Genomic DNA, 12,002 nt, shown 5'->3' with positions numbered 1-12,002 from the left:
TCCAGTAATTTATTTGTCATCCAAACTTATAATAAATAAGCATCAATTAGATCAAATGTGTTTGTTAAAATGTGAATGGAAAAACAGGATCAGTGTGTTCCATCTTCTGAATGTCTTTCATGGTTCATTACTGCAGTTATTATTGTGTAGATGGGCTGTCCCCGACAAAAAAAATATCTTAGTCGATCAAAAGTCGTCTGTTCTTTCAACCAGTCGATTGTAAAAAAAGAAAATTTGCCATATATAGACACATCCTATGTGTTTTAATCAAATAAACTATATGCACTGAGCTTGTCTGATGCTTTAAGCAAACTGTTTGAAATAATTAAGACACAAATGACTAGAGGGAGTCTGACCGCAATTGATTTGATTGTGCCGGGCCTGGCTCAGACTTGCTGTGTTAAAAAAAAAAAGACAGCGATTGACCGTGTGACTAGCACCCATTGTCTCTGTCTCCTCCCTGCTGCACCGACCACCACATAACATCAACAGTGTGTATCGCGCTGTCCGTGTTGCTGAAGCTGCAACATAATTACAGCCATTTCTGACTGAAAAGTTATGTTAACGAAATCCCTAATTTCTTTAGGAAAAACATTCCCTATTCCCTCAACCCTTGCTCTCTTTACGTGACATGTATACATCGCATGCACGTGACCAATAGGGCCTAACCTATAGCATATCATAATCACATCAATAAATTGGTTAACAAACTCTTAACACGGTAACACCTGACAGCAAAATGGATGCAAAAGACGTGACCAATAAACTCGAAACGGGTATGTCAGTGTGGAATGTGTGAAATAAATGTCACTAGTTGTGGAAAATACTGGAGATCAAGAAAAGAAGGTAAGGAGCAAGCGCTGCATGCATATTATGTGTGCCAAACAGGTGCTGTTAGATTACAATATCATTTTTCTGACCAATTGGAACAATGTAAACGACACTAAATAAATTATAAGCGTACCAGAGAATCTGTTCTAACGTTTTTTTGTAAAGCCTTTATTACAGAAAAGACTATAAACAGTTGCATTCATTCGTGAATGCAATTTCCGAAATAGAACGGTTTAGGCCTATTTATTGTTTACGCTAATTATTCAATGGTCGCTTTGTTTATTTTAAACTAAAATGCTTGATTGCATTTCAAATCATGAATGACTCGTATGCTGTGGGATGACATGAACGAATAAATGGATTGATACAGTAGCTTATAAGTATTGAAATATAGGCCTAAGTAAGTTACGGTATTCAAATTAAACAGGATGCGCTCTTAGGCCTACAGCTCGATGGTGGTTATTGTTATAGAAGGATTACTTTATCCTATCCCAGGTATTCCTTAAAGAGGTGGGGTTTCAAATGTCTCCGGAAGGTGGTGAGTGACTCCGCTGTCCTGGCGCCGTGAGGGAGGTTGTTCCACCATTGGGGTGCCAGAGCAGCGAACAGTTTTGACTGGGCTGAGCGGGAACTATGCTTCCGCAGAGGAAGGGGAGCCAGCAGGCCAGAGGTGGATGAACGCAATGCCCTCGTTTGGGTGTAGGGACTGATCAGAGCCTGAAGGTACGGAGGTGCCGTTCCCCTCACAGCTCCATAGGCAAGCACCATGGTCTTGTAACAGATGCAAGCTTCAACTGGAAGCCAGTGGAGTGTGCGGAGGAGCGGGGTGACGTGAGAGAACTTGGGAAGGTTGAACACCAGACGGGCTGCGGCATTCTGGATGAGTTGTAGGGGTTTAATGGTACAGGCAGGGAGCCCAGCCAACAGCGAGTTGCAGTAATCCAGACGGGAGATGACAAGTGCCTGGATTAGGACCTGTGTAAGGCAGGACCTGTGTAAGGCAGGGTCGTACTCTCCGAATGTTGTAGAGCATGAACCTGCAGGATCGGGTCACCGCCTTGATGTTAGCGGAGAACGACAGGGTGTTGTCCAGGGTCACGCCAAGGCTCTTCGCACTCTGGGAGGAGGACACAACGGAGTTGTCAACCGTGATGGCGAGATCATGGAACAGGCAGTCCTTCCCCGGGAGGAAGAGCAGCTCCGTCTTGCCAAGGTTCAGCTTGAGGTGGTGATCCGTCATCCATACTGATATGTCTGCCAGACATGCAGAGATGCGATTCGCCACCTGGTTATCAGAAGGGGGAAATGAGAAGATTAGTTGTGTATCGTCAGCGTAGCAATGATAGGAGAGGCCATGTGAGGATATGACAGAGCCAAGTGACTTGGTGTATAGCGAGAATAGGAGAGGGCCTAGAACTGAGCCCTGGGGGACACCAGTGGTGAGAACACGTGGTGCGGAGACAGCTTCTCGCCACGCCACTTGGTAGGAGCGACCGGTCAGGTAGGACGCAATCCAAGAGTGAGCCGCGCCGGAGATGCCCAGCTCGGAGAGGGTGGAGAGGAGGATCTGATGGTTCACAGTATCAAAGGCAGCAGACAGGTCTAGAAGGACAAGAGCAGAGGAGAGAGAGTTAGCTTTAGCAGTGCGGAGAGCCTCCGTGACACAGAGAAGAGCAGTCTCAGTTGAATGACCAGTCCTGAAACCTGACTGGTTTGGATCAAGAAGGTCATTCTGAGAGAGATAGCAAGAGAGTTGGCTAAAGACGGCACGCTCAATAGTTTTGGAAAGAAAAGAAAGAAGGGATACTGGTCTGTAGTTGTTGACATCAGAGGGATCGAGTGTTGGTTTTTTGAGAAGGGGTGCAACTCTCGCTCTCTTGAAGACGGAAGGGACATAGCCAGCGGTCAAGGATGAGTTGATCAGCGAGGTGAGGTAGGGGAGAAGGTCACCGGAGATGGTCTGGAGAAGAGAGGAGGGGATGGGGTCAAGCGGGCAGATTGTTGGGCGGCCTGCAGTCACAAGTCGCGAGATTTTATCTGGAGAGAAAGGGGAGAAAGAAGTCAAAGCATAGGGTAGGGCAGTGTGAGCAGGACCAGCAGTGTCATTAGACTTAACAAACGAGGATCGGATGTCGTCAACCTTCTTTTCAAAGTGGTTGACGAAGTCATCCACAGAGGGAGGAGGGGGGGTTCAGCAGGGAGGAGAATGTGGCAAAGAGCTTCCTAGGGTTAGAGGCAGATGCTTGGAATTTAGAGTGGTAGAAAGTGGCCTTAGCAGCAGAAACAGATGAAGAAAATGTAGAGAGGAGGGAGGAAAAGATGCCAGGTCCGCAGGGAGTCTAGTTTTCTTCCATTTCCGCTCAGCTGCCCGGAGCTCTGTTCTGTGAGCTCGCAATGAGTCATCAAGCCATGGAGCTGGAGGGGAGGACCGAGCCGGCCGGGAGGATAGGGGACACAGAGAGTCAAAGGATGCAGAAAGGGGAGGAGAGGAGGGTTGAGGAGGCAGAATCAGGAGATTGGAGGGAGAAGGATTGAGCAGAGGGAAGAGATGATAGGATGGAAGAGGAGAGAGAGTGGAGGCGAAGGTTGCGGCGGCGCATTACCATCTGTGTAGGGGCAGAGTGAGTAGTGTTGGAGGAGAGCGAGAGAGAAAAGGATACAAAGTAGTGGTCGGAGACATGGAGGGGGAGTTGCAGTGAGATTAGTAGAAGAGCAGCATCTAGTAAAGATGAGGTCAAGCGTATTGCCTGCCTTGTGAGTAGGGGGGACGGTGAGAGGGTGAGGTCAAAAGAGGAGAGGAGTGGAAAGAAGGAGGCAGAGAGAAATGAGTCAAATGTAGACGTAGGGAGGTTGAAATCCCCCAAAACTGTGAGGGGTGAGCCATCCTCAGGAAAGGAACTTATCAAGGCGTCAAGCTCATTGATGAACTCTCCAAGGGAACCTGGAGGGCGAAAGATGACAAGGATATTAAGCTTAAATGGGCTAGTGACTGTGACAGCATGGAATTCAAAATGAGGAGATAGACAGATGGGTTAGGGGAAAAATTGAGAATGTCCACTTGGGAGAGATGAGGATTCCTGTGCCACCACCCCTCTGACCAGATGCTCTCGGGGTATGCGAGAACACATGGTCAGACGAGGAGAGCGCAGTAGGAGTAGCAGTGTTTTCAGTGGTAATCCATGTTTCCGTCAGCGCCAGGAAGTCGAGGGACTGGAGGGTAGCATAGGCTGGGATGAAGTCAGCCTTGTTGGCAGCAGAACGGCAGTTCCAGAGGCTGCCTGAGACCTGGAACTCCAGGTGTGTGGTGCGTGCAGGGACCACCAGGTTAGAGAGGCAGCAGCCACGCGGTGTGAGGCGTTTGTGTAGCCTGTGCGGAGAGGAGAGAACAGGGATAGGCAGAGGCATAGTTGACAGGCTGTAGCAAATGGCTACAATAATGCAGAGGAGATCGGAATGAAATGAACTAAACATCTGGGAAAGGAGAGAGCGGGGCCTCCCTCACCACAACTCCCAAATATAACTCTCCCAACTTCCACTTTAGAAATTAGAATTGTTGTAAACTACAGCGGTTCAATGTTTCAAGGAATAGACTCAACTTACTTTATTCAGCTAGCTAACTATGACGCCATAGCTAACTAGCATGCTAGCATCCAATAACACACGGTTTAGCACCAATACTTGGTTACAACAAACTACCAATAGTGTGTTAACACACTAAACAGATAATTCGTGTCCGTGTCTAGTTCCTTTCATAACGCAGCAATAATTAAACGTTGGCTAGCTAGCACAAAGATATTGTATTTAGCTGCTACAGTACTGCTAGCTGGTAGTGTTGGCTAGCTCGCAATGGCTGCTGTGTTGACTTTGTTTGAAAAACGGCGTCGCTGCGAACGAATGTAGCTGGCTAAAAGGATATTGCATTTAGTTGCTACAGTACTGCTAGCTGGTAGTGTTGGCTAGCTAGCAATGGCTGCGGTGTTGACTTTGTTTGAAAAACGGCGTCGCTGCGAACGAATGTAGCTGGCTAGCTAACCTCGATAGTTACTCTATACTACACCTTTATCTTTGATACAAATACAACTATGTAGCTAGCCAACATTACACTAATCAAATCGTTCCATTGTAATGTAATGTGTCATATTACCTGCGGAGCGAAGTACAGCATGACTACTCACCTCACCTGCCGGAACTGATATGCATTTCTGTAGATGCAGTGCATTCGAAAAGTATTCAGACCCCTTGACTTTTTCCACATTTTGTTACATTACAACCTTATTCTAAAATGGATAAAATTATTTTTCCAGACCCTTTGCTATGAGACTCAAAATTGAGCTCAGGGACATCATGTTTCCATTGATCATCCTTGAGATGTTTCTGCAACTTGATTGGAGTCCACCTGTGGTAAAGTCAATTGATTGGACATGATTTGGAAAGGCACACACCTGTCTATATAAGGTCCCACAGTTGACAGTGCATGTCAGAGCAAAAACCAAGTCATGAGGTCAAAGGAATTGCCGTAGAGCGCCGAGACAGGATTGTGTCGAGGCACAGATCTGGTGAAGGGTAGCAAAACATTTCTGCAGCATTGAAGGTCCCCAAGAACACAGTGGCCTCCATCATTCTTAAATGGTACCACCAAGACTCTTCCTAGAGCAGGTCGCTCGACCAAACTGAGCAATCGGGGGAGAAGGGCCTTGATCAGGGAGGTGACCAAGAACCCGATGGTCACGCTGATAGAGCTCCAGAGTTCCTCTGTGGAGATGGGAGAACCTTCCAGAAGGACAACCATCTCTGCAGCACTCCACCAGTCAGGCCTTTATGGTAGAGTGGCCAGACTGAGGCCACTCCTCAGTAAAAGGCACATGACAGCCCGCTTGGAGTTTGCCAAAAGGCACCTAAAGGACTCCGACCATGAGAAACAAGATTCTCTGGTCTGATGAAACCAAGATTGAACTCTTTGGCCTGAATGCCAAGTGTCACGTCTGGAGGAAATCTGGCACCATCCCTACGGTGGAAGCGTGGTGGCAGCATCATGCTGTGGGGATGTTTTTCAGCGGCAGGGACTGGGAGACTAGTCAGGATCGAGGGAAAGATTAATGGAGCAAAGTACAGAGAGATCTTTGATGAAAACCTGCTCCAGAGCACTCAGGACCTCAGACTGGGGTGAAGGTTCACCTTCCAACAGGACAATGACCATAAGCACACAGCCAAGACAACGCAGGAGTGGCTTCAGGACAAGTCTCTGAATGTCCTTGAGTGACCCAGGCAGATCCTGGATTTGAACCTGATCGAACATCTCTGGAGAGACCTGAAAATACAGTGGGGAGAACAAGTATTTGATACACTGCAGATTTTGCAGGTTTTCCTACTTACAAAGTATGTAGATGTCTGTAATTTTTATCATAGGTACACTTCAACTGTGAGAGACGGAATCTAAAACAAAAATCCAGAAAATCACATTGTATGATTTTTAAGTCATTAATTTGCATTGTAGTATTTTCAAGTATTTGATCACCTACCAACCAGTAAGAATTCCGGCTCTCACAGACCTGTTAGTTTTTCTTTAAGAAGCCCTCCTGTTCTCCACTCATTACCTGTATTAACTGCACCTGTTTGAACTCATTACCTGTATAAAAGACACCTGTCCACACACTCAACCAAACCGACTCCAACCTCTCCACAATGGCCAAGACCAGAGAGCTGTGTAAGGACATCAGGGATAAAATTGTAGACCTGCACAAGGCTGGGATGGTCTACAGGACAATAGGCAAGCAGCTTGGTGAGAAGGCAACAACTGTTGGCGCAATTATTAGAAAATTGAAGAAGTTCAAGATGACGGTCAATCACCCTCGGTCTGGGGCTCCATGCAAGATCTCACCTCGTGGGGCATCAATGATCATGAGGAAGGTGAGGGATCAGCCCAGAACTACACGGCAGGACCTGGTCAATGACCTGAAGAGAGCTGGGACCACAGTCTCAAAGAAAACCATTAGTAACACACTACGCCGTCACGGATTAAAATCCTGCAGCGCACGCAAGGTCCCCCTGCTCAAGCCAGCGCATGTCCAGGCCCGTCTGAAGTTTGCCAATGACCATCTGGATGATCCAGAGGAGGAATGGGAGAAGGTAATGTGGTCTGATGAGACAAAAATATAGCTTTTTGGTCTAAACTCCACTCACCGTGTTTGGAGGAAGAAGAAGGATGAGTACAACCCCAAGAACACCATCCCAGCCGTGAAGCATGGAGGTGGAAACATCATTCTTTGGGGATGCTTTTCTGCAAAGGGGACAGGACGACTGCACCATATTGAGGGGAGGATGGATGGGGCCATGTATCGCGAGATCTTGGCCAACAACCTCCTTCCCTCAGTAAGAGCATTGAAGATGGGTCGTGGCTGGGTCTTCCAGCATGACAACGACCCAAAACACACAGCCAGGGCAACTAAGGAGTGGCTCCGTAAGAAGCATCTCAAGGTCCTGGAGTGGCCTAGCCAGTCTCCAGACCTGAACCCAATAGAAAATCTTTGGAGGGAGCTGAAAGTCCGTATTGCCCAGCGACAGCCCCCGAAACCTGAAGGATCTGGAGAAGGTCTGTATGGAGGAGTGGGCCAAAATCCCTGCTGCAGTGTGTGCAAACCTGGTCAAGACCTACAGGAAACGTATGATCTCTGTAATTGCAAACAAAGGTTTCTGTACCAAATATTAAGTTCTGCTTTTCTGATGTATCAAATACTTATGTCATGCAATAAAATGCAAATTAATTACTTAAAAATCATACAATGTGATTTTCTGGATTTTTGTTTTAGATTCCGTCTCTCACAGTTGAAGTGTACCTATGATAAAAATTACAGACGTCTACATGCTTTGTAAGTAGGAAAACCTGCAAAATCGGCAGTGTATCAAATACTTGTTCTCCCCACTGTAGCTGTGCAGCGACGCTCCCCATCCAACCTGACAGAGCTTGAGAGGATCTGCAGAGAAGAATGAGAGAAACTCCCCAAATACAGATGTGCCAAGCTTGTAGGGTCATACCAAAGAAGACTCAGGGCTTTAATCGCTGCCAAAGGTGTTTCAACAAAGTACTGAGTAGAGGGTCTGAATACTTACGTAAATGTGATATTTCAGGTTTTAAACTTTGTATAAAAATGTCTAAAAACCAGTTTTTGCGTTGTCATTATGGGGTATTATGTGTAGATTGATGAAAAAACAATTCAATCAATTTTAGAATAAGGCTGTAACCTAACAAAATGTGGAAAAAGTCAAGGGGTCTGAATACTTGATGGATGATTTATAAAGCCAGGCACATTTAACATTTATGCTATTTATAGGCCTAATCAAGTTGGTTTCCTTTTCTCACTTTTCTTAGACAATTAAGGGAAGAGCTGTTTTCTCATCTCCTTTCTCTCTGCCTCCGCCGCATGGTTCTCAACACCAATATGCTGGTTAACTAGCAACATGGTCTAGGAAGGTGCCAATTCAACAGCGCACTTATGTTTCAGAACCAGGGACAGCTACCACTATCCAACGCAGGAGAAAGCGCATTTGTTATAAAATATATATTTTTATTTGTGTTGCACCATTGTTCTTACATAATATAACCATATACAATTTCAGTAGCACGTCTTAGACTAATGGGCAGTGCCAGCCCCACGGCCTGCACAATGGATCATTCCACTCAGACAGGAGCCAATCAGACAGGTGTCTTGTACACCATGATTTGTAAAAAAATAAAAATAATAATGACTTGCAACTGCTCGACTAAAGAAATGTCAGTCGACCAGTCGACTACTACGTATCATCACTCAGTCTCTTTTTTTCTCCCAGGTTTGTGTGTGCACAGATGCCCAACGCTGTATTGGAGAGCATCAGCATCATCGACACCCCAGGAATCCTGTCTGGAGAGAAGCAGAGGCTCAGCAGAGGTTGGTGCTTTACCTCCTATTTTTCATTCTACCGTTCTTTTACTTCCCAATCTTTCTTCACTTTCTGCATCCTTCTCTCAGCTCTTCTTCCCTTTATTCCTCTCCCTTGTTCATTTCCCCTCCTGCTCTCTCCCTCCATGTTCTGTCTTATTATTAGAGTTATTTTTCTTTGTGCCCTTGAGAATGCAGATTCATGCTGTAGGCATTTCGGACACATCCGTAGTGAAGCAGAGGAATGAAATTGAATTCGTTGCATTACCAGAACATAACAAGGCCTGTATTTTTAGCCGTCCTGTTTATATTACTGCAGAACAGCCTACTCTCTGATTTATAGGCTGAATTCCTGTGTGTGTGATCTGCGTCAGAAAACAACTACCTCCTATATATGGTCTTAGGGCAAGTGTATTGGGTGGAGATGTAGCCTAGTGTTTTTGTTCAGGACACAATTGTTCACCTTTTTGTTTAAGGTGAAGGGTGTTAAGCGGTGGTACCTTCCTGTTGGGAGTGAACAGTTGAAGTCGGAAGTTTACATACACCTTAGCCAAATACATTTAAACTCAGTTTTTCACAATTAATGACATTTAATCCTAGTAAAAATTCCCTGTCTTAGGTCAGTTAGGACCACCACTTTATTTTAAGAATGTGAAATGTCAGAATAATAGTAGAGAGAATATTTTATTTCTTTCATCACATTCCCAGTGGGTCAGAAGTTTACATACACTCAATTAGTATTTGTTAGCATTGCCTTTAAATTGTTTAACTTGAGTCAAACGTTTCGGGTAGCTTTCCTCAAGCGTCCCACAATAAGTTGGCTGAATTTTGGCCCATTCCTCCTGACAGAGCTAGTGTAACTGAGTCAGGTTTGTAGGCCTCCTTGCTCGCACACGCTTTTTCAGTTCTGCCCACAGATTTTCTATAGGATTGAGGTCAGGGCTTTGTGATGGCCACTCCAATACCTTGACTTTGTTGTCCTTAAGCCATTTTGCCACAACTTTGGAAGTATGCTTGGGGTCATTGTCCATTTGGAAGACCCATTTGCGACCAAGCTTTAACTTCCTGACTGATGTCTTGAGATGTTGCTTCAATATATCCACATAATTTTCCTTCCTCATGATGCCATCTATTTTGTGAAGTGCACCAGTCCCTCCTGCAGCAAAGCACCCCCACAGCATGATGCTGCCTCCCCCGTGCTTCACGGTTGGGATGGTGTTCTTCGGCTTGCAAGAGCCCCCCTTTTTCCTCCAAACATAACGATGGTCATTATGGCCAAACAGTTATATTTTTGTTTCACCAGACCAGAGGACATTTCTCCAAATAGTACAATCTTTGTCCTCATGTGCAGTTGCAAACCGTAGTCTGGCTTTTTCATGGCGGTTTTGGAGTAGTGGCTTCTTCCTTGCTGAGTGGCGTTTCAGGTTATGTCGATATAGGACTCGTTTTACTGTGGATATAGATACTTTTGTACCTGTTTCCTCCAGCATCTTCACAAGGTCCTTTGCTGTTGTTCTGGGCTTGATTTGCACTTTTCGCACCAAAGTACGTTCATCTCTAGGAGACAGAACACGTCTCCTTCCTGAGCGGTATGGCGGCTGCGTGGTTCCACAGTACGCAAGTATAAACACTATTGTTTGTACAGATGAACGTGGTACCTTCAGGCATTTGGAAATTGCTCCCAAGGATGAACCAGACTTGTGGAGGTCTACAATTTTTTTCCTGAGGTCTTGGCTGATTTCTTTTGATTTTCCCACGATTTCAAGCAAAGAGGCACTGAGTTTGAAGGTAGGCCTTGAAATACATCCACAGGTACACCTCCAATTGACTCAAATTATGTCAATTAGCCTATCAGAAGCTTCTAAAGCCTGGAATTTTCCAAGCTGCTTAAAGGCCCAGTCAACTTAGTGTATGTAAACTTCTGACCCACTGGAATTGTGATACAGTGAATTATAAGTGAAATAAGCTGTCTGTAAACAATTGTTGAAAAAATTACTTGTGTCATGCACAAAGTAGATGTCCTAATCGACTTTCCAAAACTATAGTTTGTTAACAAGAAATTTGTGGAGTGGTTGAAAAACTAGTTTTAATGACTCCAACCTAAGTGTATGTAAACTTCCGACTTCAACTGTATGTGTGTACTGCGGAAGAGGGGATGTCAGAACCTCTCCACGCCACTGCCCCCCTCATGTTGTACACAGTGACGACAGAGTGTCATCCCACTCCAAGATAAATGTCCTGACAGAGAGGAAGGCCACCAGGGGCCAGGAAACAGTGGGGGCCTCAGAGAGGGACCGGGCTAGAGGATGGAGGGTTAGGGCAAAACCCTGACTCCTAGGCAGGATGGACAGACATAACGGGAAGAGTTGCTAGTTTAACTCAATGTTGAGCCTGGAACCTTTTGACTTCATCCAAAGCATACATTGAGCTCTAGGTATATGTTTTTACACTCTATTTCAGGGATGGGCAACTGACGGCCGCACAACCCCCGCTCCCCCGCCCCCTTTGAATGCCCTCGTACCTTCAGACGAGTCTTGTAAGGCTTGTGGGTGCCCTAGCGCAAAACAACCGACATGTTCGTGAGAGTCTCACCTTTCGATGGTGGGGTCATATTAGTGTGTGCGTGTGTAGCCACGCGAGCCACTGCGGCCCCTCATTTAAATATGCCTCCAGGACTGTCTGTCTGCACTCAGGTACGCCAATCTCTTAAAGAAGGGACAATTAACAATGCAAAGCTAAGAGACATTTAGGCTGTGTGCTTTAAAATGCCTTTCCAAGTCAGTGTGACGCTTACTCTTTGCCCTTCAGCCCAGTGTGGTTGCATATGAGAAAGGGCGAAAGGACGTGTGTGTGTGTGTGTGCACCAGACCATCACCTGCACAGAGACTATAAAGATGAGTCACAGCAAGCCAGACAAATGGAGTTAGGCCTAGCTGAAGAACAGAACAGAGGGTGTTTACACTAATCATATAGACCCGTAGAGGCCCCAGTTTACAGGCCGCACATCTTTAACCCAGGGCCAGCTACACCTTGACCGGTTCACCCTTCACCTTTCACCGTGGTGCGAGCGCTTTCACATGTTCTACCCTGGTCCTTACGCCTTAGCAGATTAGTCACCTTGGGTGAATAGTTAGGCTAAGTGTGAGGATGCTAGCCTAACCACCACAGGGTCACCCCAGGGTAAAACAGCCTCCTGGGGACAGAAATTAGATGCGATGGTAGGTAGATGGTGAGAAAACGGGGAGGCTTTTATTGTTG

The 12,002-nt window shown here is 46.0% G+C and overlaps 1 protein-coding gene across 1 annotated transcript in view; it reads left to right on the top strand.

The window, feature by feature from the left end:
- Positions 1 to 12,002, top strand: part of LOC121541848 (EH domain-containing protein 1) — a 41,459-nt gene that overhangs the window by 6,886 nt on the left and 22,571 nt on the right. Inside the window, exon 2 of the mRNA XM_041851177.2 lies at positions 8,656 to 8,753. Coding sequence (XP_041707111.2) covers positions 8,656 to 8,753 — 98 coding nt within the window. The remainder of the gene's footprint in view (positions 1 to 8,655; positions 8,754 to 12,002) is intronic.

This window comes from Coregonus clupeaformis, chromosome 27, assembly GCF_020615455.1.
Source record: "Coregonus clupeaformis isolate EN_2021a chromosome 27, ASM2061545v1, whole genome shotgun sequence".
In the NCBI taxonomy this organism is placed as follows: Eukaryota; Metazoa; Chordata; class Actinopteri; order Salmoniformes; family Salmonidae; genus Coregonus; species Coregonus clupeaformis.
The sequence above is the reverse complement of the archived record's forward strand: the minus strand, read 5'-3'. Positions and strand labels throughout refer to the sequence as shown.